The sequence below is a fragment of the Budorcas taxicolor genome, chromosome 4, assembly GCF_023091745.1.
Source record: "Budorcas taxicolor isolate Tak-1 chromosome 4, Takin1.1, whole genome shotgun sequence".
NCBI classification, from domain to species: Eukaryota; Metazoa; Chordata; class Mammalia; order Artiodactyla; family Bovidae; genus Budorcas; species Budorcas taxicolor.
The window spans coordinates 78112676-78140532 of NC_068913.1; the positions used below are offsets into that span (position 1 = coordinate 78112676).

The window sequence follows — 27857 nt, forward strand, 5'->3', positions numbered from 1 at the left end:
TCCGCCGGGGGCGAGGGATCAGAGTCTAGAGGAGACAGTGAGATGGAGGGAGAAGAAGGCTGGTGCAGGAAGGCGTCTGAGAGCAGAGCACAGGACCGGGCTGTGGGATCCTCTGTCTGGGGCCAGCCAGGCAGCGGCAGAGGTGTCCCAAGCACCAGAGATGTCGGGGATGTTGGAGTGGGGGTCTAAGGACCCTGAACCCCCAGGGGAGACCCATGGGAGACTGTGGGGACAGAGAGGCTGAGGATGAAACCTGGGATACCACCCCTCATGTTCCCAGGGCAGAGAGAAGGACCACAAAGCCAGGGAGGTGACAGGCTTGGGGAGGAATCCAGGAATCCGAACTCTGGTGTGAAAGGAAGGAGAGAAGGGTCCCTGAGCACAGCAGGTCTCCTCAGCAGGGATGGGAAGGGTGGAGCTGCAGGGCTCCCTGGGTTCCTCAGCCATGGGGCCAGGAGGATGGGCTGCAGACGCCAGCCAGAGAAGGTGACCAGTGAGCCCAGCATGTGATTCCTCCTCAACTAAGGAGCCCTGGGCTGGGTGGGATCTGCTGCTGGCGGCTCTCAGGTCCGAGCGGGGACACCGAGGGGGCTGCTCGGTCCCTGAGAAGGAGAGACTGACGCTAACCATGTGGGCTCATCAGACACAGTCTGAATCCAAAGGTCACAGGCTCCTTCCACAGGTCAGCAGGCTCTGCCCAGGAAAAGCTTGGGCTCCTCAATCTTATGAACCCCACCATCCCAGGCAATCCAACAGGAATGATTCGCTCTCTCCCCTCTCCCCATCCAAACTTCTCTGAAGAGTCCTGGGGACACCACCCCTTGCCTCGGGCTCCAGGTCAATGACTGCACTGCTCTGGCTTCATCTAAAATTTGATTTTTTTGTTCATTGTGGTTTCTTTTGGATTACACTTGACTTTTTTAAAATACTGCACTATTATCTATCCTGATGCTTCCCAGATGGCTCAGCAGTAAAGAGTCCACCTGCAGTGCAGGAGATACAGGAGACCCAAGTTCAGTCCCTGGGTCGGGAAGATCCCCTGGAGGAGGAAATGAGAACCCACTCCTGGAGATGTCAGGACCCCCACTTCCTTGGTTAAGTCCCTCTAGCTGATGATACACGGCCTCCAGACTTGAAAGAGATTCGTTTTGGAGGTGTCCCTGCAGGGCAATTTGGGTGCAGGATTTTCCATTTTTCTTCTTGGGTTGGTCAGATTCACCTTCCGATCGTCTTTAGTCTTCTGCTGAAGTTGGGTGGGGCCTGGGGTGAAAGCATGGAGCTGAGCGGGAAATCAACCTCTATTCTTGCCTGGAGAATCCCATGGACAGAGGAGCCCGGCGGGCTACAGTCCATGGGATTGCAAAGAGTTGGACACAACTGAGCATGCATGTAGGAAACTTATCCTGACACTGAGTTTTGGACATGTATTTAAACTGTACACCTCACTCCCCTCCCCCAGTCCCATCTCTGGAGGCTTAAGTTGAGTCAAGGGGGTTGAGGTGGGTGGGGTCGCTGCAGGAAGAAGACAGCGATTAAGTCAGTATTTCTACTCTGGCAAGCTGGCAATCAGGAGAGCCTGAGAGTGCTCCTGTTACACGTTCTGGGTAAATATATCAACCCTACTCCTTGGAAGAAAAGTTATGACCAACCTAGATAGTATATTCAAAAGCAGAGACATTACTTTGCCGACTAAGGTCCGTCTAGTCAAGGCTATGGTTTTTCCTGTGGTCGTGTATGGATGTGAGAGTTGGACTGTGAAGAAGGCTGAGCACCGAAGAATTGATGCTTCTGAACTGTGGTGTTGGAGAAGACTCTTGAGAGTCCCTTGGACTGCAAGGAGATCCAACCAGTCCATTCTGAAGGAGATCAACCCTGGGATTTCTTTGGAAGGAGTGATGCTAAAGCTGAAGCTCCAGTACTTTGGCCACCTCATGCGAAGAGTTGACTCATTGGAAAAGACTCTGATGCTGGGAGAGATTGGGGGCAGGAGGAGAAGGGGACGACCGAGGATGAGATGGCTGGATGGCATCACAGACTCGATGGACGTGAGTCTGAGTGAACTCCCGGAGATGGTGATGGACAGGGAGGCCTGGCGTGCTGCGATTCATGGGGTTGCAAAGAGTCAGACACGACTGAGCGACTGAACTGAACTGAACTCATATTGTGAAATGAACAACTGAACTGACAAAAAAGTAAGGGAAATGACCAGAGGCCAGAAACAATAGGACAATAGGAATTCAGGCCAGGGAATGGTGCCATCATGCTCTCATGGGGCTCACAGAAAACCCAGGGCCCAAGCAAGATGAGCAGTGAAGTCACAGACATCTGGCTGAACCTCAGACCCTGAGAGGCTGCACGACCAGGAGAGACGAAGCAGTGGGGTCAGTGAAGAAGCTGGCCTGTCTTAGACCTGAATCTACTCCAAAGGCATGTGCATGCGTGTGCCTGCCTCCTGGGACATCTAGAAACCACAGGTCGGGCATTTAAAGACTCCCTCGTGGCCGGCAGGGGAAAGACCAATCTCCTTGGGAGAATTCTCCATCAACAGAGCTCTTACTGCATTCCCAAACAGAAGCCCGTAATCAAACCACAAAAACTCCCTCTAGAATAAGGCACCACAAGTGAGAGTCAGCAGGATTTTGCTTCTTCCTGAAAAGCCACTGAAACTGTGGTGAGGGAATTCCTTTTAAAGGCATAAAACCCACAAGGCAGAGAAAACCAGAGTGCAGAAGGCAGCAATGCAATCTCAGGAAACAGGCAATCAGTCACTGACAGATTCAAGAACACAGATGACTATGAAAGTGAGAATATTTTGAAGGTGCAGCCGTCGGTGCAAGGACAGGGGCTGGAGGGCCAATGACAAGAGGACTCAGGAAGAGAATGCTCAGAGCTACTGATGAAGTGATGGAGCATAGGCTTCCCCCAAGCTCCCAGAGGACCGGGGTCTTCCCTGGAGGGGAAGGGATCGGGGGGGTTACAGACACAAGGGCCACGTGGTTGAGGCAGACACTGAGGACCACCCGTAGCCACCAGTGCTGCCTCCCCACTCAGCTCTATGCTGTCACCCCAGGCCCCACCCAACTCCAGCAGAAGACTAAAGATCGGAAAGTGACTCTGACCAACCCAAGAAGAAAAATGGAAAGTCCTGCACCCAGGTTGCCCTGCAGGAACACCTCCAAAAGGAACCTCTATCAAGTCTGGAGGCCATGTACCATCAACTAGAGGGACTTAACCAAGGAAGGGGGGTCTCTGATATGAGAGCCACAGAGGGAGGGAGCAGAGATGCTCCCCACGGAGGTGAAGGACAATGCTATGGTGACACCACACTGAGGCTCTTGGGGTGCAGACAGAAGGGGAAGGAGTCTCCAGGAGCAGCCATACAACATCTGATGTGTGAATATCCTGAGGACAGATTTAAACACCTGGGGGATCTGAGCTCGAATTCACCGATAAATCCATGGAATGTCAACTTGTGGGGGGGAAAAAAATACAAGATAATAAAAAGGTTTCTGCAGGAAAGCAAAGCAGCCCAGCTCCAAAGAGCATTTATGAGACTATGAAACATGAGGGGCGGGGCTGATGGAGCTGACCACAGCAGGACTGCACTAGGAGGACAGACGGGTGGGGACTCGGCAGGGCCGGCACGCGGGAGCAGGGCCAGCCTACCTTGTCGTCGTCCTCACAGGTCATGACGTTGGAGAAAGGGATCTCGGCCTTGAACATCTTCCGGCAATGCATGAGCTGCACCAGCAGGTAGCACACAGTCTTGAACTTCATCCTCTTGGCCGGTTTTATGTCTGAGAGAATCAGCCCTGGAAATATCTGTGCAGACGTGCAGCAAAGAGATACGCTGTGAGTAGCAGGCATGTCCTGCCTCTCGGGCAGGGAGCACAAATGTGATGGGGCAGAGGGGTCACAGGCAGTTAGCTCAAGGCCTGCTGCTTGCCAGGGAACAGAACCACAACCCAGTTCCCAAACATGCAGCTCTCAACTCAACCCAATGCCTCTGAAACCAGAGCAATGCCTGAATCCCGGGGCGGATGTGTGGACATCACCCAGCTAGGTCTGCACCACACTGGTGAATGTCACCCACCAGCCCCCCAGGGTCACTCCTGTAGACTTCCCCTTCTGCCTTTTGCCATTTTCTCTCCCTTTTTCACCCCAAATTTCTCCAAAGGGGCTGCTCATTGTACAAACCACATCATCCTGCTCATCCTCAAAGCACAGCCCTGACTGACGCTGTCGTTTAATTCTGCATGACGGGAGGGCGGCATCCACACGGGGCCCCAAGGCTCCCTCCTCCAGCTCAGAACCTCCTGCCTCCGGGCAGCCGCTCCCAGGCCTCCCTCCTCAGGCCTCGCCCCCCGGCCCCTTGTCCCCAGGCTCACCTGAGCTGGTCATCCAAACCTCTCACCCGGCCCTCCTCCATCCCACCTCACACCTGCCCTTCTCCTACACACTCACTCCCCTTCTCCAGGAGTCAGCTCACCTCACCCTATCTGTCCTTCCCTGAGCCCCACTCTTCTCGCCTTGCCAGTGCTACACCATCCAAGGTCCCCATGCCACATGGGTGCATTGCATCCCAGCCTGGAGAGGGCTAGACCAGGGATGCGCCAGGACAGCGGAACCCGAAGCTCTCTTCCTCATATCTGACCTGCTTGTGTCCAGAAGGGGTACCACAGCCTCTTGTGTCCAGCGCCCCTCGCCTGAGCCCTGCACCCCTCGCCTGAGCCCCGTGCCCCTCGCCTGAGCCCTGCGCCCCTCGCCTGAGCCCCGTGCCCCTTGCCTGAGCCCTGCGCCCCTCACCTGAGCCCTGGAAGTGGCTCAGTCACCCTTGATCATGTCCAGATCACTTCCCCAGGGTAGAGTGACCTTCAGTGCCCACACAGGATAGTCACAAGCCTTCCTTTGTGCACAGCACCCCTCAATCCACAGTGCAATCCATCACTGACTTCCTGCAGAAAGTTCTCAAACCTAATTTGCAGGAGAGGCAGCAAAGGCCCAGGGAGGTGCGGGAGGACTCAGATGGCCCAACCCTTAAGGACCCCAGGGCCCCGACTCCAAGTTCCCTCCCCGCCCCTCCCCCTCAGCCCTCCCCACACGTGCAGCAGGCCAGGCCCAGCACACAAGGTCAGTGGGAACACTCTCGAGTCCGCAGAGCTCAGGGCCTGAGAAGCAGCGATCTCAGGAGAATGAAGGCTCCGCACAGGAGGCGCTCTCAAGCTTACCTTTCGCCGATGTGAGGGCACAATAAAAAAGGTCTCAATGTTATGCGTTTTCAGAAAACTGTTCCTCTCATGTCCGTGTCCCGGCTCCACCTCATAGTCACCGTTCAGGCACGCCAGGGTGGTCTTTGTGATGTGAACCTTCCTGTGGAAAAGGGCGTGGAGATCCCTGCTCAGAGTCAAAGCGGGGCCTCCCCCACAGGGGTGACACTCTGCAGGGTCCTGGCAGGGATGTCCCCTCCCCACAGTGGCTCTGGAAGGACCACTCAGGTTCCCTGGGGCACAAGCACAGAGGGCTGGCAGGTGGAGAGGGGCATTAGGGGGACCCAGAGGGAGGGGAACATGTGCAAAGAAGGGTTGAGAGCAGAGAGAGCTGCAGGCAGAGGGAAGAAGGGGCCAGAGGAGAACTGAAGGTGAGGAGGGAAGGAAGTGTCAGGATGCAGAAGGGATGACGAGGGACGCAGAGGGCGGCGAAGTGAGGGAGAAGGAGGCCCCAAGCTGTGGTCTGTCTCCAAAATCCCCAGGGCAGGAGGACTCAGCCCTGCAGGGGGAATGGCAATGCTCTGCCTCCTCTGTCCCTCCAGCCCTACAGTGCCCGGAACCCTCTGCTGAGGCCACTTCTGGCCACACACAGCCGATCGGTGTCTGGTCCTCACTGTGCAGCACTGAACACAGCTGACGGCTCTCCTCCTCCCCAGGCCCTCCTCCTGATGCCTGCATTCCCTCTAAGAGCGTTCCTTCTCACCACCCTGCACCTCCCCTGCTCCTCTTTCTGCCTCTTGGCTCCCCTTCTCTCAGGGACTCTCCGGTCTGGGCCTTCATCACTCTCCCTCCTCCTTGTGCTCAGTGTGGAGTTCCAGAGTTTCAGTGCCCCCAAGCGCCTGTGAGCCCCTAACTGACCTCGGTGCCTGGGAAGACCCAGTCTGACTGATGAAAAGGGGGCCCCCCAGCCCTGTGTTGTGCTCCCCACTTGTGCACTCCCCAGAGTGCTCCCTGTGGCCCCCAAATATGTGAACCCCACCAGGGCCAGGGGCTCTGTCTTTGCTGCCGACACCCCCCTCCAGGAATAGCGCTGCACCCGTCAGGTGCTCTATAATCATTATGCTCCTGGCTGGTGGTCTTTCTCTGGTGGAGGGCAGGGAGAGGAGTGTCTCTGAAAGGTGGGGTGGAGGAGAAGAGAGAAGAAGGAAGCCAAGTAGAGAACGGGCACAGGGGATGAGGCCCCTCCTGGGGCTCTGGTAGATGGAGTCAGGGGAGCAGAGCTACAAGTCAGCCCCAACTTGAAAGAGGCCCTGGCCAGGTGAGGGGGCCTGTGGAGAGCTCCCTGACGGTGGGAAGTCCCTGTGCTTGTCCTAAACATGGAGCTGCAGAACAGGTAGGAGCCATGGGATCTCAGCAGGCAGGGGAGGATGGAGGTGGCAGCTCCTGTCACCTCCTTGCTGGCTGACAGTCTGGACTTTGTGCCAGACAAGGGGCTGTGAGCACAACTGCCAGAGGGGAGGTGGCAGACACAGTGAGAAGGTGTTTACAGTGACCCCCTGAGACCCTGAAAGGCAGAGAACAGGACGGGGGGAGCACTGAGGACAGGGTGTGGGAGGGAGGGGTCAGTGCCTTCCAGAGTCCCCCTGGGGGATGCTCAAAGGCAGCCTGGTTGAAGACAACAATGCCAAGGTTTTTGAGCTCACTTAGAAATGCTCTAGGCTTCCCAGGTGGCACTAGTGGTACAGAACCCGCCTGCCAATGCAGGAGACATAAGAGTGGGTTTGATCCCTGGGTTGGAAATATCCCCTGGAAAAGGGCATGGCAACCCACTCCAGTATTCTTGCCTGGAGAAGCTCATGAACAGAGGAGCCTGGAGGGCTACAGTCCATGCAGTCAAAAAGAGTCAGACACAACTGAAGCAACCGAGCATACAGAAATGCTGTGGCCATTCCTGGGACAGGTGCAGTGAGGCTTTGAGGAAGATTTTCCCTTTTTCTGCTGTTGGATTCTAATCTCCAGGCTCACTACTTCCTCAAGTCCCATAAGCCTCCCTTTCCTGATTTCAAAGCCACTCTCCAGAGCGCGCCGAGCAGCCTCGGATGCCACCTGGCCCTCAGCCAAGCTCAGGGCCTCAACACACAGAAAGGGGACCCCTGTTTCCACACTCCCCACTGAGGCCAGGCCAGGAGGGAGGAGGAAAGACGTGGCCCAGAGGATGGCAGGCCTCCAGGGTGAGAACAGGATGCCTGGGGGCAGGCAGAGGACAGGCAGCCAGGGTCAGAGGGGCCACAGAAGAGGACACAGAGCTTTGCCCTGAAGTTCAGAGGAAGTGTGCAAAAGCAGACACACACGTGCAAGCGTCTAATGCTCAGCTCTAGCCCCTGGGAACCACAGCTGGGCCCGGCAGCAGCTGCGAGCACAGCCCGTGAACCCCTTAAGGGGAGGAAAGCAGGAGGGTGTGACTGAGAGATGAGTGTGCCTCAGAGCCCCCTTCCTGCAATCACGTCATCCCCCTGCTGCCCACCGCTCATGGAAGGAGGGGAGCACCCGCTCAGCTCTCAGATTAATGTTTTTACAGCAATACAATGCCTTGGCTCTGTGGAATGGTTTGAATAAAATGAGACCAAGGCAGGCAACTGTAATTAGAAGGCATTAGAAGTGCACAGCCCATTGAGAAACACATCCTCATTCTAGAAGAAAATCTGTTAATTTCCCTAGTGGGGCGCTAAACCGCAACACTTTCCGCTGTGTAAGTCTGAGAAAGAAAGTGAAATGAGAAGCAGCAGTCAGCACTCTGGACAGCTCCCAGCCAGGCAGACACGGGGCTTTCAGTCACCACCTCCTCCGGTCAGCTTGCCTGCTCTCCGTGAAGGCCAGGAGTCTGAGTAAGCCCAGCACAAGCCCCTCCAATTGTTGATGGGGGCTAGGATGGCCAGGCTTCCCGGCCCTCCAAGCAGAAGGGCCAAGTACTATCCCCTGCCCCTGCCCTCAGGGTCCCGGACTTACCCAGGCAGGCCGGCGGCCTCCATGACGTTGGCCAGGGTCACATCGTTGGACCACACATCATACTGCCACTTACGCAGGCCCAGGACCCCACAGAGGACCCTGCCGGTGTGCAGCCCCACACGCATGTTCAAGTCCACCTCAGTGGCCTCAGCCACGGACCTGCAGCAAACATAAGACACAGGGCGGAAGCTGGGACCCTGCAGTCTGCTCCCATAGTGCCATGAGCACAGGAGAGCAGGAGCGTGGATGGGACGGTGGTCTCCTGACCTAATTAGCCTGACCCCTGAGCTGTGGCCTCTGGTGGGCAGGGGTCCCTCCAGGCTGGTTCCTCAAAACTCCAGGGCCACTGCTCAGCTCACAAGGCACCCCACCTCCCCTCCCCGCTCCTTACCCAGGGCAGCCACAGAAGGGAAACAAGCCCAAGGTCCCAGTCCGAGGACCCTGATCCTGCTCTCTGTACCACCAACCTGATCAGGGGTGCTCATGCCTGCTGCCTACCCTGGGGCCAGCATAAGAGCCATGGGGAACATCTGATGGGGTTCTAGGAGCCCCAGGAATGGTCAAGGTTTGAACCCAAGTTCCTGACTGAGAAGGCAGGCTAATCCTGTGGGGAGGCTCAGGACTCTGCAAACCCGCCCGAACAACAGGAAGACTTTGTGGGACGTAAATTGTGCCACAGTCAACTCACAGGAGAAAACAAGACGAAACGGGTGGATGCTGAAATCAGACTGCAGGGCCAGTATGCACTCCACCTGCCCAGCCGCTCATGTTCCTGGGCTCTAGCTTCCAGCAGAGGGTGGCTTGAAGCCCTGAGGCCCCCAGGAGAGACCACCCTTGGAAGTGAGGGCAGTGTCACTGGAGGCGTTTGGGTGATGAAATGGGAGGTGGTTTTTAAAGCTCCTGGAAAGACTCAAGGCAACCTGTAGGCGGGCAGAGCTCAGAAATCCCCTCTGGGGCCATGAAGATGCCTGCAGGGTCTCTCCAGGCCCACAACGCCCACAGTGGAGTGAGATGCGGGAAGCACATGAGGGGCTGTGATCACAAGTCAGAGCACAGCAGACGTAGCGCCACCACGGGGAGACCCTCTGATGCCATGTTTCTTTTTTTTTTTTTTTTTTTCCACTTTTCCCCAAAAGGCAGAACAGTCTTAGAGCATATTGTTGAGGAAGAAGTATCAGGCCTGCTTGGTGTGCTCCAAGTGACAGAATTACAAGGAAGCGTGAGGGTGGGCAGGGGGTCAGTCACAGCGCCCCAGCCCCTCCACCCTGGGTGGGTGCAAAGGTGGCCCTGCACAGCAGGTGTGTTAGAAGTTCCAGAGCAAGAATGGAGGGAGGCTGAGCCAAACTGGGGGACACAGCAGTCCCGTGATGAGGACAGTTCCGTTCCCCTCACCCACCCACAGCTCCTGAGAACTGCCCGCTCACTGTTCTCCAAAGAAAAACCCTAAAGGACTGAAAAAAAATTAAAGAATGAGGAGCTTTGAGTGATGTTGGAATAAAGAGACTGGGAATATTCATCTGGAAAAAATGAATGTGATCAGGACACAGCTTAAGTCCACAACATCACAAGGAGAGTGAAAAAGAAAGAAGGTCCCAAAGCTTTGGCTCACCAGGCCTCTGACAGCAAAAAGAGCCAGTTCTGTGCAGAAAGGAAGACAGAGCTGGCCACCCACAGGAATGCCAGATGGAAATGGCTAAAAATCCCCAAAGACTCTGAAACCCATCATCTCTTCATAGCAGGTTATTGGTAAATGATGCCCCTACTAACGATTCACAATTTATTGATCGTCAGAACAGGAGTAGCAGTGTTAAAGAAGGGAACACTTATCCACCCAGGGGGTCCCACCGGCCGAGCCCTCAGAGCTCCACCTCCCCAGCCCAGCTCTTGCACCCTCAGTTGCTTCAATGGCAGTGTCCTGTCTTCAGACCAAGGACTAGAGGCTGCAACCAGGAAGGGACAGGATGAGGGGCCGTGGTCGAGGCGCAGGAGAACAGAGCGTGGGGAGGAGCACAGGCCAGGGGAGGTGGTTTAAGAGAAATGCAGGCCCCTGGGGAAACCCCATCTGACCTGGCAACTGACCACACTGACCTCTGCCCTCTCCTGGCCTCGGTCTCACTGTGTGCAATCCAGTGTGGGGCTGAATGAGCCCTCACAGGCTCTGATAGCATTCAAACTCAACCCTAGTGCCCCTCAGCACCCACATCCTGCTGCTCCTATTACATGGGCTGTGGAGATACTAACAGAGGCTCCATAGGGCACTCCAACAAGAGGGGACGCTGATGGCAAACCTGCTCGGCCCTGAGCTGCCGCCACTCTGCTCCAGAGAGGCCAGGATTTGTCAGCATTACTGACAAAGTCCCATTTGTCAGTAATAACACAGGAAGAACGAGGCTCGCTGGACCCAGCCCACCTGCCAGGTCAGCGTCTCCCTCACCTGCCCTCGCCCTAACTTCCACTTACACACTGCTCATTTACCCACTGCCTGGCCACAGGGCCCCCCACTGGCCACAGCCCCCTGCCCAAGCAGCCTCCACTCAAACCTTCCCCCCAATCTGGCCTCTAACCAGGAGCAGCTCTGCCCATAACTGGTCACTTCATCCACCAAGGGCCTGTCCCCCAAAACCATGGCAGCCAGGGGCTCCAAAGGTGAGCTAAGACACCACCTTCCTGGCTGGCCCTCCAGCCTAGCTCACCATCCTCTGCGTTCAGGAGGCCAGACCACAGAATCAGATACATCTATGCAGGGTCCAGGGCAGACTGGTGTTCAGCTCTGAGAATCTCAGAAGTATGCATGTCACCAACTTATAATAAAGGTTTTTTGAAAGTCTGGCTATCCACATATCTTTAATACCTAATTAGCTGAATATATTTTGAATGTGTATTTTTTTTCAGTTTTAACGTTTTTTCATTCATTTGCCAATCTCCAATTAAAGGTATTGAAATAAGAAAACCAAAATTAAAAAAAAAAAATTTTTAATTCACAAAAAGAAATCAACTTGGGAAATGTAAATAAGTAAACTTGCAAAAGGTGTTTTTGTGCATTTTAGGCATTTCTACTGTTGCAGCAATCGAAGAAGGGCAGGGGGACTTCTAGGACCCACGTCCACCTCCCTCAAGCAGGTCTTCAGGGGTCCCTGGTATGTAGGACCCTCGCCAGCTTCCAACCAACCAGGCAGCCCAGGACACTCTACCAATTCACTCCATCTGTCATCCCATGCAGTTAACTGAACAATCACTTAAGATAAATCTTTCCTCAAGAACTGTCTCACTCTAGATCACCAACAAGGACCTACTGTGTAACACAGGGAACCGTACTCAATACCTTGTAATTACCTATAAGGGAAAAGAACCTGAAAAAGAATATACACATATGTATAACTGAATCACTTCACTGTACATCTGAACTAACACGATATTATGAATAACTATACTGTAATTTTTAATTGTATAAAAACTATATTGTAATTTTTTAATTGTATAAAAAAAATTTTTTTAAAGAAAAACCATTAAAAAAAAAAATGTCTCACTGAGGAACATTTACCAAGAACTGAGAAAATTGAGGAGGGGGAGAATGGGGCCTCCAGAACCATCAGAAATGATTTTTGCCACTGGAGCATCTCTTCTCATTCGACCTCCACTCCAGCTGGGTACATCGGGTCTACCCATGATGTAAGCACAGGCAAGCTGGCCCTTACCAGTTCAAAGATGGGTCAGGGAAAGAAGAGTACATGCCATTTACTTCTACTTATTATAGTGAACTAAAACTACCCAGACTGCAAGCAAAGCCATGTCTAGATTAAGAATTTAGCAAAATGGTACTTGTATGTTTGGAGGTCTGACTTGTGATTGGCTAACTCCTGTGATGGTCGAAGCACTCCCTGTGGAGTGGACAAACCCCTTTCCTATAAATGCACAGAATCAGGATGCTCCAGAGCCCCAGGGACAGAAGCCACCCAGCTGGCTCACCCTTGAGCCACTCCCTTTTGGGAAGGGGAGACTTGATGAATTGACATCTGCAGTGCCTGGGGATCCAGCATCTTCCCTGCCCGCCCATTTAACCTGGGATCCCATTTAATTCTCACAACAGCTCATTTCACAGCAGAGAAAATCAGGGATGTGAGGAAACTGAAGCACCACCTTAAGGATGGGACAGGGGGCCCATCTGCTTCGTTGGGCAGGAAGCCCCAACCCACTCAGAACACCTGAATCTGGGGACTGATGGCTTGAACCCTAGGAAGTGTTCATGTACCAGACCTGGCTGCAGAGGAGCAGTTCCTCAGGATTGACCTAATAATATTCAAGGCCTGATGAAGGAAAGCTGGTGCTGGGGTGCAGGAAAGAGTGGTGGCACAGATCTCACATGGGCAGCACACCCTCTGGTGGGGGGCGGGGCGGGGGGGGGGGGCAGGCTCAGGCCTGGGTACCCTGGGGAGGGGTCACAGGACTTAGGGTCAAGGACATAGGTCCAAGCAGCATGATGACACCACCAGGAGTCCGAGAGAGAGAAAGAGAGAGAGAGAGAGAGAGAGAAAAGGAGTCCTGGAGAAATCTCCCTGGAACCTTCATGGTCTAGCCCCTGACCATCAGGCCGCAGAGCCCAGATGTAGAGGCCAAGAGTGGGTTCCACTGCCCTGCATTTCTGCCAGTCCAGCCTCACTCAGAGCCCTGGATGTCATGAAGCTGACACTCCCATTTTACAGATGGGGAAACTGATGGCCAGGGTCACAGCTCTGCAGGGTCAAGCCCAAGCCAGTCATCACACTCACTGGGCACGTAAGGCACTACCCACTCTATCTCCATTCCTCCCATGGGCAGGTGCCATCTGGCCAAAACCAGCAATATATATATAAATATAAATAACTTTAAATTATTATTAAAAATCACACCAACAAACTTAATCTGTGGTGTTTCTTTTAAGAGTGTATTGCATACCTTAATTAGGCCCACAAGTCTAAGAGAAGGATCTGATTTGGGTATTGAGGGCAGACAGGGTCCAGATGCCCCAGAGCAGGAGCCCAGGGGCCCTCGGGGCAACAGCCTTAGGCACTGCCACTCTCCTGGGAGGGTAAGAGTCCTCTGTGCTCATGTGCTCAGTCATGTCCAATTCTTTGTGAACCCCTGGACTGCAGCCCATTAGGCTCCTCTGTCCCTGGAAGCCCTGGGACTCCACATTCAAGTCGGTACTTTTTGCTTTGTCTTTTACACGGAACATGAAAAATCTTTTCATCTGTTTTCCCCATAGAAATGAACTTTCTACCAAGTGGAAAACAATATCGTTCCCCACTTGCTGTCCAAGGAGACCCGCGAGCCCTCCGTTCTCACCCAAGTCAGAGCTGGTCAGGCTGCTCACCTGCCCTGGCAGAGATTTCTTCCTCGGTTTTTATGAATTTCTTACTACACTCCTCTCTATCCTGTGATATCAAATGCTTGACCCACACAAGTTGGTCCTGTGCTCACAGGGTCAGAATGGACCGCCCTGTTTCGAGATGATTCTGGTGGGTCCACCGCCAGCAGAGCATCAGCCTGAAAAGGGAGCTGACAGCAGTGGTCCAACAGTACAGGAACATTCCTGATCCTGAGCATCCGTATCACCATGCACAGCGTCTGTAGGAGATGCTTTAGGAATCTCATAACCGTGCAAACCATCCCCCCTGCTCTTGGACTTCCTCTGTCCACTCAGAGGTCCCCAGGCCTGCAGCAGACCGCTCTGTGGCCTCAGCCAGGGACATCTCAGCACTGCAGGCTCTGATGCTTCCTGGTCACTCACGGCACCATGCCCACCACCCAGGGGTACCTCCCCAAAAAACACAATGGTCAACAACCAGCCTCTCCCCCAGTTCAGCTTCTTTTTCCAGCGCAGCGGCTACATACTGAAATCACTTGGGGGTGGGGGGTACTTATCCACTCTAGACCACAGCCCAGATCAGCTGCCATGGGCTCGCTGGGCAGAGCAGCCCTTGGGGGTTCAATTCGCCGAGGCAATGCTGACACGCAGGTCCTGTCTCCTGAGAAGTGGGCCACCAGACCAAGCATGCAGTCTGAGCGTGCTGAGCACCCTGTTTCTACACCCAGTGTGTGGACCCTGAAAGCTGCCGCACAGGGATGGTGCAGTAAGCCTGCTGTTCACCCCTGTCTCATTCCACTCTTGTGCTATTAAGCCTCTTCTTCCGAGTGTGAGACCACACCAGGCCCTGGTAACCCCACACACTGAGCCGAAGCCATCTCTCCACACTGCTGAGAAGCTGAAATGTGGATCTATGCCCCATCCACCATCTCACCCTCCCAGCTCCACACCATCCTTAACCTGACAGAAGGCCCCCTACTGCCTCATCCCAGGCCCTGATGAGGACTGTGATGAGACAGACTGGCTAGGAAACCACCAGGCAAGCCTCCCAGTGTTCCAGAAAGACCTGCTCCATCTAAGCCTCTCTCCACAGGGGACACCTGACGCCTGGATATCTGGCCTCATGGGCGAGCACACGTGATTCCTTTTCAACTGGGATTCAGCCAGATTTGAGCCAAACCTTTCCCACAACCAGGGCTTCCCTGGTTGCTCAGACAGTAAAGAATTCGCCTGCAATGCAGGAGACTTGGGTTCAATCCCTGGGTGGGGAAGATGCCCTGGAGAAGGGCATGGGTACCCACTCTAGCATTCTTGCCTAGAGAATTCCATGGACAGAGAAGCCTGGTGGGCTACAGTCCATAGGGTCACAAAGAGTCAGACACGACTGAGGAACTAACACTTTCCCACTATCAACTCCCTGAGCATCTCATCTAGCTAAGCTAGAAAGGTTCTTTCTTTTGACTGGACTAACGCACAGTTCCTTGGAAGAAAAACTATGACAAACCAAGACATTTTACCAAAAAGCAGAGACATCATTTTGCCAACAAAGGGCCATATTGTCAAAGCTATAGTTTTTCCAGTAGTCATATAGAGATGTGAGAGTTGAACCATAAAGAAGGCTGAATGCCAAAGAATTGAGGATTTTGAACTATGGTTTTGGAGAAGACTCTTGAGAGTCCCTTGGACTGCAAGGAGATCAAACCAGTCAATCCTAAAGGAAATCAACCCTGAATATTCACTGGATGGACTGATGCTGAAGCTGAAGCTCCAATACTTTGGCCACCTGATGGGAAGAGCCAACTCATTGGAAAAGATCCTGATGCTGGGAAAGATTGAGAGCAGGAGAAGAAGGGGACGACAGAGGATGAGATGGTTGGACAGCACTGACTCAATGGACATGAGCTTGAGTAAACTCAGGGAAATAGTGAAGGACAGGGAAGCCTGGCATGCTGCAGTCCATGGGGTCATAACGAGTTGGACATGACTGAGCGAAAACAACAGCAACAACACACAGCTGACAATACCTGGGATCACCACGAACAAAAAAAAAAAAAAACACAGCCCCAACAAAATGCACAGTAGGGACTCCCAGAGGCAGGGCTCCGCAGTGCAGGCAGGGCGCCTTCACCCAGCACCTCGCCAAGAGGCACTGGTTCTCTGCAGCCACGACACAGGTGACCCACCTTGGACACCTGGCCAGGACAAGGCAGGCTGCATGGTGGGGCAGGGTACCCACAGGGCACTCACGTGATGGTGTCGATCATGTCCAGGCCCATCTCCACACAGCAGTGGGCGTGGTCAGTCTTGGGCTGAGTGAGGCCAGACACGCAGTAGTAGCAATCTCCCAGGATCTTGATGCGGCGGCAGTGGTTCTCCTTCAGACGAGAGGGCAAAGGACAAGTTAGCAATATACCTGGGGCCACCAGAGCACCTGCTCCTCTGCCACCAGAGGCTGAGCTGGAGGCACAACCTAGACCAAGGTCCAGGCAACCCCCCCACAGTCAGGGTACCTCCAGAGCGCAGGCATTCCCCATGGCTGGGATTAGGGTTGCTTTGGGGCACCCCACATTGCCCCACACCCCTCCACCATTCCTGCCCTTCAGTTCACCAGGGCCAAACCCACAGATCCTTCAAGGTCGGGAGGCCACCCCACGCCCAGGAGCCAGCTCCTCTCCCCAGGGAAGGGTCCTCTCTTCCAAGAGGGGCTGGGACAGTCTGACCACCAACTCAAATCATCATGTGATGGCTCTTCTGGAACATGCCAGACCCCTCCCCACCCCAGGAAGGGCCAGGCCACACACCTCTGAGCGCCCCATAGCTTAACCCAGAGTCGAGGTCCACAGACCATGTAAGCAGCTCTCCCCAAAGGATCACCAGCCGGGGTCTGCACCCCGACCTCACCACTCACAGGGAACGCCTCAGAAAGGCATCCTATGCCACACAAGGTCTCCTCTGACATTTACACAACAGGAAGAATGCTGGCTCCACCTCACCCTCAAGTTGAGGACAGAGAGACACAGGAGACGCTTGCTACCATCCGTCCTGCACTAACCCATCGGGGCCGGCTATGATGACGATGGTGACTGTCAGCTTTATACAAGGAGAGCCTTAAAACAGCATTTCTGGGACATTTTGTTTTCAACACCCCTTCATATCCCGTAAATAACTGAGGACCTCAACAAGTTTTCGTGTAAGTAGGTTAGCGCTATGGATATTACCACATAAGAAGCTACAACTGAGAAGCTTTTTTAAAAATGTATTAATGCATCTAAAGTAATACACGACCCTCTTCCCTTCCTCCTCCCTCCATGGAACATGTTCACCAGGATCCCAAAGTGGAAAGAGCTGGAAGAAAAAAGGAAGTGAAACTCAGATTTGTGCTGCTTCAGATGATACAAAGGATTCTGAAGACAGCATCGTCCGTGGGGAGGGTAAAACTGTTGATTCAAGTTAGAGTTTTGGATTATTTATGGGTTTTATTTATGTCTTTTTCCACTAACCTTGAAGAACTTTAATAAAGGAAACAAAAACCATTAAAAATAAATAAAGTAACAGTAGCCAATCCATTACATATTAACAAGAGTATGTAACACATTTTATGAAAAATTACACTTTCCAAAACAATCACTGTGAGAAGCAGGGCTTCGTTCTCCCTTTCGCCAGTCTCGGTGTCTGTCTTCACAGAAGACAGCTGTTTTCTGTGCTCCAGGTTCTGATTCTATTCTATTCTATCTGTTCCAGCTGATTCTATGTCCCACCATTCACTCCATGGTCTCTCCTGGAGGACGTCTGTGAAGGAGAGGGGCCTCACACCGCCTGTCCTTGGATAAGGCGCATCTCACAGCGCCCAGGCGGTCTGGAAGCCCAGAGCTACGCTGACCCCACTCTGAGAACACATTCTGTGAGTTATATTCAGTTCTGCTCTTCATTTTCTTACGAACGAGCTGCCTCCTGCGGGTTTTCTTGAATGCTATGAGTTCTCAGTGCCCTGGGGTGAGAATTCTCAGCCTTCCCCACCCATGCACCGCGGCAGGACACTCTCCACCAGGCAGAGGGGTGGGGTACAGGCCAGGGCCAGCATCCCGATGCTCTCCGGAGTGGTGATCCAGGCATCAGAAGAGGGGGCGTCTCTGTACAGATGACTCAGTGCCCCGCTCCTCCCATGGGGACACTGGGTCAAAGAGGAGAAGGATAGCGGATGCTCCCCCTGTTGGGAGGGCTCTGGGAAAGCCCAGTGACTGGGTCTGCCTCAGCCCGAGCCCTGAAGGCACCTGCTGTGATCAGGGAGCTGGCCTCAGGGAGGTCCAGATCTGGCCACTCAGCCTTCAAGTGACCAGGGGCAGTCATTCATCCGTCAGACACCTGCCTCCTCGTCTGCAGAAGGGATTTCCCAGTGTCCCACGGGCAGACTATGCTGCGGCTGACAGAGTCGGGGAGCCCAGGGCCAGCCAGGTGCAGATGTCCACATCATGGAGCCAAGGGCCAGGCTTCTGGCAGGCAGCCTTCCCCAAGCCAGCAGGCAGCACTGGGCTCTCTTCCGGAATCTCTAGCATGTCCGCCCCCACCTGTCCCTTCACTGCCAGGACACGTGGTGCAGCTCACTGAGGGACAGCTCCCTCCCCCACCCCTCCCCACCTTCACACTCAGGCTACCTTCCCTGGACCCAAGGGCCCAGGATAAGATGCAGGTCCACTGCCAGTTTCCACCATTCCCTGGACCCAGAGACCCTCGGAGGAAAGCTCATGAACCCCCAACTCGTCCAGCTTTCCTCCCAGCTGTCCATCTGGGGAGCTAGACCCCTCCCTCTGAGGAGCCCACAGAAGTGACAGAACCTACTCCACTGAGGCACTGCTCCTGCTGAAGATTCCTCAAGGTCACCAAGCCCCGATTCTGACAGGTGTCCCTCTCCATCAGCATCCCCGTGGGGCATGAGTGTGGGTGACTGTGGACGTCCCTGCATCCCCCAGCTCGTGTTCCTGGCCACCTCCAGGCCCCATGATCCCAGCCTCCGGTTTATCTCTGTGTGTCCCCGACAGGACTGGCCCTAGACTGGAAGGTGTGGGCAGGTGTGTGTGTGTGTGTAAGTGAATGGACCATAAATTCAACAGGCTGGTCAGAAGTGGCAGCTGTACCATCAGATTCGAAGGAAAATCAGAGGCTGTGGGTGGGGCTGCCCCAAACAGCCACCACGTGAGCCTGACTGTCCCCTGTGACACAGATGCTCAGAGTGGCCGCCACGGAAAGGGGAGTCTCCGTGGGGCTGGGGAGGCTCTCTGATGGCCGGACCCTCAGGACAGGAGGCGTTGGAATAACGAGGTGTAAACGAAGATGAAGGCAAGCGGTGCCCCAGCGAGCCTCAGGAGTGCCCCTCCCTGCCCAGCGTGGGGGCTCTCCAAGGGAGGACGAGAGCATCTAGCAGGCAACACCCAGGCCACAGGCTCACAGGGCCGCCGCGCTCTGGGGAGAGCTTCCTAGGGAAGACCCATCCTCAGCTGGACCGTCGACACAGTCAGGGCTGGGCGGATAGCTACAGCCAGTCAGTGACACACGCGTTCTTGGCGACCATCCTGAGGTGGTACCTTCCAGGCCGGCTCCACCGCAGGGCAGCCAACACAGCCCAGGACAGACTAGGGAAGTGAAATGCTAACACATCGCCTTGTTGGTTTTTTTTTTTTTTTTTTTAATCTCAACTCTACCGGCTTTGGTGAACAAGCTTAAGAGACCAAAAAAGGTTTTTTCCGTTGCTTTGGGTGTTTTAGATTACAACACCTTCCCTGTAACTACTGAAACCGGCTCCTGGAGTTCCCCAGCAGAAGCGTGACAGCTGAACAGCTGTTTCCCAGCCAAAGCAAGAAAGAAAATGGAGGGGGAGGGCTGGAGGAGCTGGCTCAGAAGGGACAGGAATGATGGGGACATGACAGACAGAGCCCCCTCAGAGCAGCAGAGGAGCTGCAGGAGGATCCAGGGAGGAGGGTCTCACGCTTTGGTTTCCAGATGTGTTGTGCAGGCTTGCAGGTCAACTCTGGACCTGACTGGCTCTGCCAGAGAGGATGGCAGAGATCCTCAAGCTCAAAGGATCTGTGAGCCTGCCCCACTGGCCCTAGGCCTGGAAAGAAGCAGAAAATTCAGTGGGATCAGGAAGACCCACTGCAACTTCAGAACCCAAAGATGTCCAAACCTCTCTGGGGCTGAGGCTGACTCTGAAACGGGAGTTCAGAGAGGCCAGAGGCCATCAGGTGGACCCCATGCTGCACCTGGATTCTGGGAAGGCAAGGAAGCTCCCAGGACCTGGTGGCACCCGCCCTGGGGAAATGGAGGTGCAGACGGAGAGCTGGAAACGACCCAGTGACTGCACCTGATCCCCAGGTGACTGCATCCAAAACCCAGCTGGCCGAGTCATACTAACTTTGCACGGTATCTGGCCATCAGCGGGAAACAACGGGTCCCAGAGAGGCTGGCTCAGTCAGTCAGTCGATAAGTTGTGCCCAGCTCTTTGTGTTCCCGTGGACTGTAGCCTCCCAGACACCTCTGTCCGTGGGATTTCCGAGGCAAGAGTACTGGGAAATGACAACCTGACCCAGGGACTGAAACTGCTGTCTCCTGCCTGTATCTCCTACAGTGGCAGGCATATCCTTTATCACTTGAGCCACATGGGAAGCCCCACTGAGGCATACTCTTCAATAATAAACAGTCACATGTACATATGTGCTCCTGGTCTCCAAAAAAACAATGGAGGGGCAACCCCAAACACAGCACAGATGCCTAAATGCATGGGGTGGGAGAGATGGTGGGGCAGGGCAGTATGTTGGCCCTGCAGATACTTGGCAGTAAGTATCCAAGTATCTTGTCTCGGAGTCTCCATTGTGGGATGGAGCCATGCCAATATTTTATGTACTTAAAAAGAAAAATTAATTTAAAACAGTGATGCCTAAAAATCAAAACCAAGATAAATTAAACCTAACTGTAGCCTCACTGGTAATGTGACCACACAGCAGAGAACTATTCCAGGTGAGAAAATACATCTTTGACTATATACCAGTGCTGTGGGCTGTGCTTAGTCATTCAGTCATGCCCAGCTCTTCGCGACCCAACGGACTGTACCCACGAGGCTCCTCTGCCCATGAGATTCTCCAGGCAAGAATACTGGAGTGGGTTGCCATGCCCTCCTCTAAGGGATCTTCCCAACCCAGGGATGGAACTCAGGTTTCCCACATGGCAGGTGGATTCTGTATCCTCTGAGCCACCAGGATATACAGCTTCTCTGGTAGTTCAGTGGTGAAGTATCCGCCCGCAATGCAGGAGACACAAGTTCAATCCCTGGGTCAGGAGTAGGGCATTGCAACCCACTCCAGTATTCTTGTCTGGAGATTCCCATGGACAGAGGATCCTGGCAGGCTACAGTCCATCAGGTCGGAAAGAGTTAAACACAATTGAAGTGACTGAGTATGCATGCCCACACACACTAGTGGGATATAATCCAAGGACAAGATAACCTCAGAAACCACTAAAGAAATCTTAGACTGTATTCAGTGGTCTTATTGTGGGTCATAACATTGTTGATGCTATTTTGAATCAACTGTACATAAAAGAATGAAACAAAAAATTATAATACTGTCATTAGAGTTTCCAACATCAAAGGAAAAGAGACACAAATGTAAAAATCAAAGGACTGAGTGAACTGGAAATATCCATATGAACTCAGAATTTGTTTCCGTTTTTCTAAAAAACATCTTCCACCTCTGTCCTTTGGAAAGTCACAGGCCCAGAGATAACCCGGATTACAGGCTGGAAAACCCATTTCCTGCTGAGAGAAACTAGAGCTTCTGAAAAATGCCACATCTGTGTGTGAGGCAGGAACATGCTGGGAGGGTGTGGGCCAAGTCACCAGGAAGCAGGAGGTAACCTCAGGCTCACCCCCTTGGAGGATCCAGTCCTGAAACTTGATAAAGAAATGAAAAGAATCAAGCATTCACTGAGGATAACCAAACAGCTCATGAGTAAATGTGCTTCATTTTTAAAGAATCAGGAGCTAATAAATGCAGAAGAAACAACAGGATCAGAAAACTGACCCTGAGTGTGTAAACCCAAGTGAATACAGATCAGCCAAGCTTTCGAGGCACCTGCTGTGACCCTCAGGCACATCGTCCTGGGAAGCCCATAACAACACAGGAACCTCAGATCCACACATCCTGGTGAGCAGGGGCCAGCACAGGGGAGCCAGCACAGGGGAGAGGCACAGTGATCAGGGCAGTGTCGTGAACACAGGTGAGAGCTCAGGACCTAGGGCCGGCACAGAAGGTCAGGCCGTTCAGGTGCCTGGACAGGTCGGGAGAAGCACAGAGCACACCCACCCCTGGGGCTGAGCGGCCAGCAAGGGCAGGAGCATCAGCAAGGAAAAACCAAAACCAAGACACACTTGGCACACCCACTGAATACGATGTGTGTATCCATCTGGTCTTTTGGTTTTTGTATGCTATGAAGGTCTGATATCTCAGGGGCCTTGCTGGTAGGAAAGGATGCTTACCAGGGCTGGCTAATTCCTGGAGACAGTAGACAGCTTGTTCCTGTCCCACTGGCGGATCAGAGCCCACACCTTTTCTGCGGACTCTCATACTCCACAGCCACTGTCCCCGCCCTAATCACCAGGGTGGGGACCAGGGGGCAGGAGACACCGACATCCCAGAGCCCTCACCATCCACACTGTCCAGCCCTATATCTGCTCATCGCCATGGAAACACCTATAAAGCCCCGTCCCCCTCTCCCAGCCTCTCTGCCTCCTGGGTACCCAGTGGTCCCTCCTCTGGGGGACTGTGATTGATAGAGCATCCTTCTCTGGCCTTAGCCCCCCTGCCATCACTGTCACCTCTGAAAAATGGAGTATTTTCTGCCATATCAGTAAACAAGGATGTCACAGCCATCAGAGATTGCAGCCCTCAGAGTGAGCCCGTGAGCCCTGAGGGAACTCAGGAAGGAAAAGAATACCTGCCATCTAGCAGCCCATCAGACTGAAGCTACTCACTACCACTGAGCCCAGAGGAAACTCAGGAAACGAAAAACACAGGATACAGCCCCAGATAGCTGAGGGCATATCAAAGGAATGATTTCACTGAGCCCAGACCTGCGTCTTCCCATACACAGAAAAGCACTAAATTCCTTAACTTGGGTTATCTGTTTTTCTTTAATTGAAAATAATTTTTTAATGATCAGACTATCTGCCCTTTGTTGCAAAACTTCTATATAACCTGGCTCTCTCCTTGCCTCCTTGGAGCAGTTCTCTCAGGGTCACTTGAGATACTGTCTCCTAGGCTTGAAGTCCCCAAAATTCCCACCGAATTAAAAGTAACTCTCAGCTTCTAGGTTGTGAATATTTTTTTAGTCGACACCTCCATAAATTAAAATCCACAGGCACAACTCAGACATACATCCATCTCATGTGAATCCTGACTGAAACAAATGAGCTCTGAAGAAGAGACGCATTTGAGACAAGCAGGGTGACCAAGCCCAGATCAGGACTCAATTATCTGTAACTGTGGGCAGCTGTCATAGAGGTGTCAAACTGGCACTGGCCACAACGTGCTGAACAGAAGAGCCATTCTCCAAGGCTGCAAGGATGCAGCATGCTGATGGGTAGGATCTGGGGGGAGGCTGCAGACCCACAAGACTAGCCGGACGTTAGTTTCTGGCGAAGAGGATTGTGAGTGCTTGGGGGCGGTTGTGATGTTACTATCTCTAACTTTGTGCATGTGTGAATTTCCTAAAAGCTTCAAGGACAGGGTTTGCATCTGACTTGTTCCTGCTGCAGCCCCATTACCCAGGACAATTCAGGCACACAGTAGAGACCTGGCAGCTGCTTTCTGAACCCAGCTAAGGACACGTGCTTTCTCGGTGACACACAGAGGCACCACACCCTCTTCTGCACCGCACTCCAGGCCCCGTCCAGGACTCCCTGCCTCTCCCTTCACCGCTCCTCCGCACCGAAGCCTCAGGTCAGCCTTGCTGCCCACATCTCGCTCCTCCCTCTGCCTGGAGCACACCTCCCCACAGAGGGACCTGAGCCACTGCAGCTGCTGAACACAAAGTTTCCTCTGGCAAACAGGGTAGGTGAGTTTCTACAGGCGGCCTGATACAAACGACAGACTCATCAGAGTTCCAAACATCTACTGGTTTTTCAACAAACAATATTTATTCCCTGATAATCAAGGGATAATTAAAGAAATCCAGGTTCATTATCCAGGATGCAGAAAGTTCAGAAAATTAAATATTATATCTCACAGCTTAGCAACAACCATGGTTACTCTGGGATATTTCATTCCAGACTTTCTTTTTCTCTCTGGCACTCTTGTAAATGTGTGTATAGTATGTGCACACACTGTGAAAACTGGGATTCTACTCTACATGCAACTTTACATTCTACTTTGATCACTTAAAATCGTACCCTTGGGTCAGGTTTCCAAGCTGAGCTCAGGTGATGGTCCCATGGCCGCCCCCTCTAGGCTGTGCTCACGATATCTCTTTACATTCTGACCATATCCCGTTCAGCAAAATCCGGGTTTCACAAAACTGGCTCAAGGTCTCCCTGCCTGGGTTGTAATTTCCCTGGCCAAGGTTCTCTGATTCCGTTCTAGGGCTCCAGTCCACCCCTCACCCCCACCAACAGCAGGTGCACAGGCAGCTTTGCTGAAGGCACACTGTCGAGCAGAGTCACCACTGGACTCTGAGCACGTGTCAGGCCTGGACGTGGCCAGCTCCATGCGGCCATGGGACCAGCTGTCAGAACACGAAGGTATGACCCTCTGAAATGACCCAAGGACAGTTTCCTGAGGAGGAGGAAGAAAGACAGAGATAGGAAGGATGGACACGAACATACAGCCAAGCAGCTTAGAACTGGGTGAGGAGCTCCACCCTCCGACAGGCTTCCATGGGTCCCTTTCAGAATCATCCAGAGTAACACAAGTAACTGGGAAATAATGCCCTCACTAACACAAGTCATCACAGTCATCCATCAGGCACTGGGCCCCTTACACTCCTGTCCAAGTGCTCCTCCGTGTCAGATCCTCATGGTCTGGAAAGGCTCTCAAAGCGTCTGAGTTCAGAGACAATACGGACTGGCCAAGCCCAAGGGCTGATGTCCCCAGGGAGAGCCCCCGGCAGACCCCGCATACCCCAGCAATGCTTGGACCTAAAGAGGGGAAGCCTCTGCACTCGTCCGAGCTCTCTAACCACCCATGATGTGTGCGGGTCAGCTGCCTGGCCCTGGGCACTGGCCTGAATCCAATGCATCCCCTTCTTGTGCCTGGCAATGGCCACACCGGGGTCGAGAACAAGCTCTTGCTGGAAACAGTCCCTGAAGGATTCCTGGTGTTATGACCAGAGCTGAAGACCATGCTCTCACCTGCCTGTCACCCCTGAGGACCAGTCCACCTGGCCCAGCCGACAAGAGGCCAACATGGACCCAGGCTCATCTCCGTGGCTGGCAAACCAGGAACCTTCCCCACTACCCCACGCCTCCTGGAAGCTGCCAGAGGGGCATCTGCTTTGTCTGGGCAGACCACTTTCCCATGGGAAAAACTGACATCCAGAGATGGGCCCACCCCCAACAGGTGGTGGAGGAGCAAGGCTAAACCCAGGACAGGTGTTTCTCGGTAAATTCAAAGGGTGTGGCCAGTTTCCGAGATACACACAGACATCAGAACAAACACAAATCTAAAATAGATCCAATAAATGGAGGAAAGGTCAAAAACATAGGGCACATCCGCGGTCGTCAGCCGTGGATCAGGGTAAGCAAACCGGCAGCTCCCACAGAGATGCAGACAAATACACCATGAGTCCGTCTAAGCACCCACCAGGGACCTTCATAAAGCAGGATGCGTTTGCACCCCCGGGGTCACCACACCTTCCACACAGGGCACTCGGACACAAAGCAAGCACATACACAAGGAAAACACGTCCAGGTGCTCCTCAGAACAGGACACAAGCAGCTCAGAGCGAGAATATACTGAGACACAATGTCAACGCACGAACGAACAGAGAAAGAAAGCAATAAATAGGAAGCAAACGAGGCCACTTTAATTTTGAGCTTCCTCACGGTCAGTCACCTCAACAAGGACAAAAGATACAAACTGCTTCAAGAAACAATTTCTAGAGAAGACGGAAGCCGCACTGGATGGTACATGGCAGGTTAGACGCTGTAGATGCAAAGATTAGCAAACCTGAAGGCACAGCAGCATAAACTGTCCAAAATGAAATAGAAAAAAAAAAAAAACAAATTTTTTATAAAGATCATCATCTTGGACTTCCCTGATGGCACAGTGGATAGGAATCCACCTGCCAATGCAGGGGAGATGGTTCAATCTCTGGTCCAGGACGAGTCCGTATGCCACAGAGCAGCCAAGCCCATGCACCGCCGCTACTGAGCCTGCGCTCTAGAGCCCAGGAGCCACAGCGACTAAGCCACGTGCCATGGCTACTGAAGCCCACAGACCTTAGGTGTGACCTGCCCCAGGAAGATCTCAAAACCCCAGTGCTCAGCCCACAGCACAGAAAAGGGGGCAGGTGTCCTGAGATGTCACCAACTGACCCCCAGCAGTCAAGTTTCAAGTCCAGGTAGTCGTCCCAGAAAAGGGCAGTGCAAGCCTGCTCCAAAGAACCCTCCCTCCACCAAGGTCAGCCCAGGCGACGTCTGCCAAGGGACAGAAGGTGCAGGGTGGCCTGCAGGCAGTCCGCTCACACGCAGGGCCCCATAACCCAGCCAGCGCCTCCGCCTGCCCAGGGCCCTTCACTGGAGGTGCTGAGTGGGTTCATGCAGCCTCTTGCCGTCTGCAAAGGCAGCAAGCACTCTGGTCCCAGGGGAGGAACCAGTGATACTGAAACAACAGCCAAGACCACATCTCCACCAGAGGATCCACCAGGATGTCTTGGCCCCAGGAGCAACTTCATCAGATGAAGGGGGTGGCTGCACTTACCGTGGCCAGCTCGTCAAACTTCCCGAAGAGCTCGTTGAGGAGTTTCACCAGCTCTTGGGCCGTGCACTGTGACGCCAAGCCCGTGAAGCCCACGATGTCTGCAAAGAGGATGCTGCAAGACAGAGAGGTACCAGCTGCCCTCTTCCATGGGCTCAGACAGACGTCACCTGAAACCACAGCCAGCCCCCTGCCTATCCCTGCTGGATCCGGGACAAGACTGAGGTTAGGAGAAGCCGGGGGACTCCTCAGTCACAGAGGGAGGAAATGCTGGAGCCACTCAGAGTTCCTGCTGACTCCTCCCAGGACACTGTGGGGTCAGCGGTGACCCCCACATGCTGTCTATATACTCAGTGTCCCCCAGACCCAGGGAGCAGCTCAATGTCCACTAGGCCTCTCCACTTTCCAGGGTGGCCTGGTGATGGGGTCATGGCTGGTGGCAGGTGAGCAACAGTGACATGTTCTCAAGGAATGAGCAGCCCTCACGCCCACAACTGATGCCAGTGACTGAGCCCAGGCCCTGTCAAAGCCCCCCAGGGGTGCCGTGCTGTGGGCAGGGCCACCCCTCGGTCAGCTACAAGGGTGAAAGCAACATCTCTCTTAGATGCTGGGCACCCATTTACTACAACACCATGTCCACCCACAGTACACAGCCAGCAACCTGGATGCTGCAAAGACTTTAAAAGTCTTAAGTAACGAATCAACATAGAGGACCAAGGCAGGACAGAGAACTTGTAAAGCAACAGAGAGCTTCCCCTAGCCGTACATTTGGAAGAGAGTGGGGTTCCTGCTGAGTCTTCCCAGCACCTTGATCCCCCACAGGTGTGAGGGATGATGGAGAGGTGACCAGGGGCCTCGCTCAGAATAAGCTGCTCCACGGGAACCACAAGGCCTAATCACAGAGTTCCTGGACCAGTACCAGGTGTCACCTCCAAACCACTCACCCCAGGGGAACACCCTCACTCTTGAAGACACTGTATGGCCAACTTTTGTCACCTGCAGCCAAAAGCACCCTCGGCTATGAGACCTGGGAGGTCACTCACATGGTACTGGAGAGGTTAACGAGACATAAACGTGCATCTCCAATTTAAATGAAGAAAGTGATGTGTACAGGAATTTGTTCTTTTGACACAGTTGCGTTCATATCTTAATTCCTAATGCCAGATCTTAACTCAGGGTTGAATTTTCAATGATACCTCATGTCAGAAAGTGGGGACCCACATTACAGGCAGAAAGTGGGAACCCACATTACAGGCAGAAAGTGGGAACCCACATCTCAGAGAGGTTCTCTCTGATGAGGTCCTCACCCCACCACATCAACCACGCCCTGCCCAAGTGCAG

General features: G+C 53.4%; 1 protein-coding gene across 1 annotated transcript in view; it reads right to left on the reverse strand.

Moving 5' to 3' along the window:
• Window positions 1-27857, reverse strand: part of ADCY1 (adenylate cyclase 1) — a 98732-nt gene that overhangs the window by 37927 nt on the left and 32948 nt on the right. Inside the window, exons 4-8 of the mRNA XM_052638959.1 lie at window positions 26520-26631; window positions 15805-15932; window positions 8214-8372; window positions 5229-5370; window positions 3667-3822 (exon numbers count right to left, since the gene is read on the reverse strand). Coding sequence (XP_052494919.1) covers window positions 3667-3822; window positions 5229-5370; window positions 8214-8372; window positions 15805-15932; window positions 26520-26631 — 697 coding nt within the window. The remainder of the gene's footprint in view (window positions 1-3666; window positions 3823-5228; window positions 5371-8213; window positions 8373-15804; window positions 15933-26519; window positions 26632-27857) is intronic.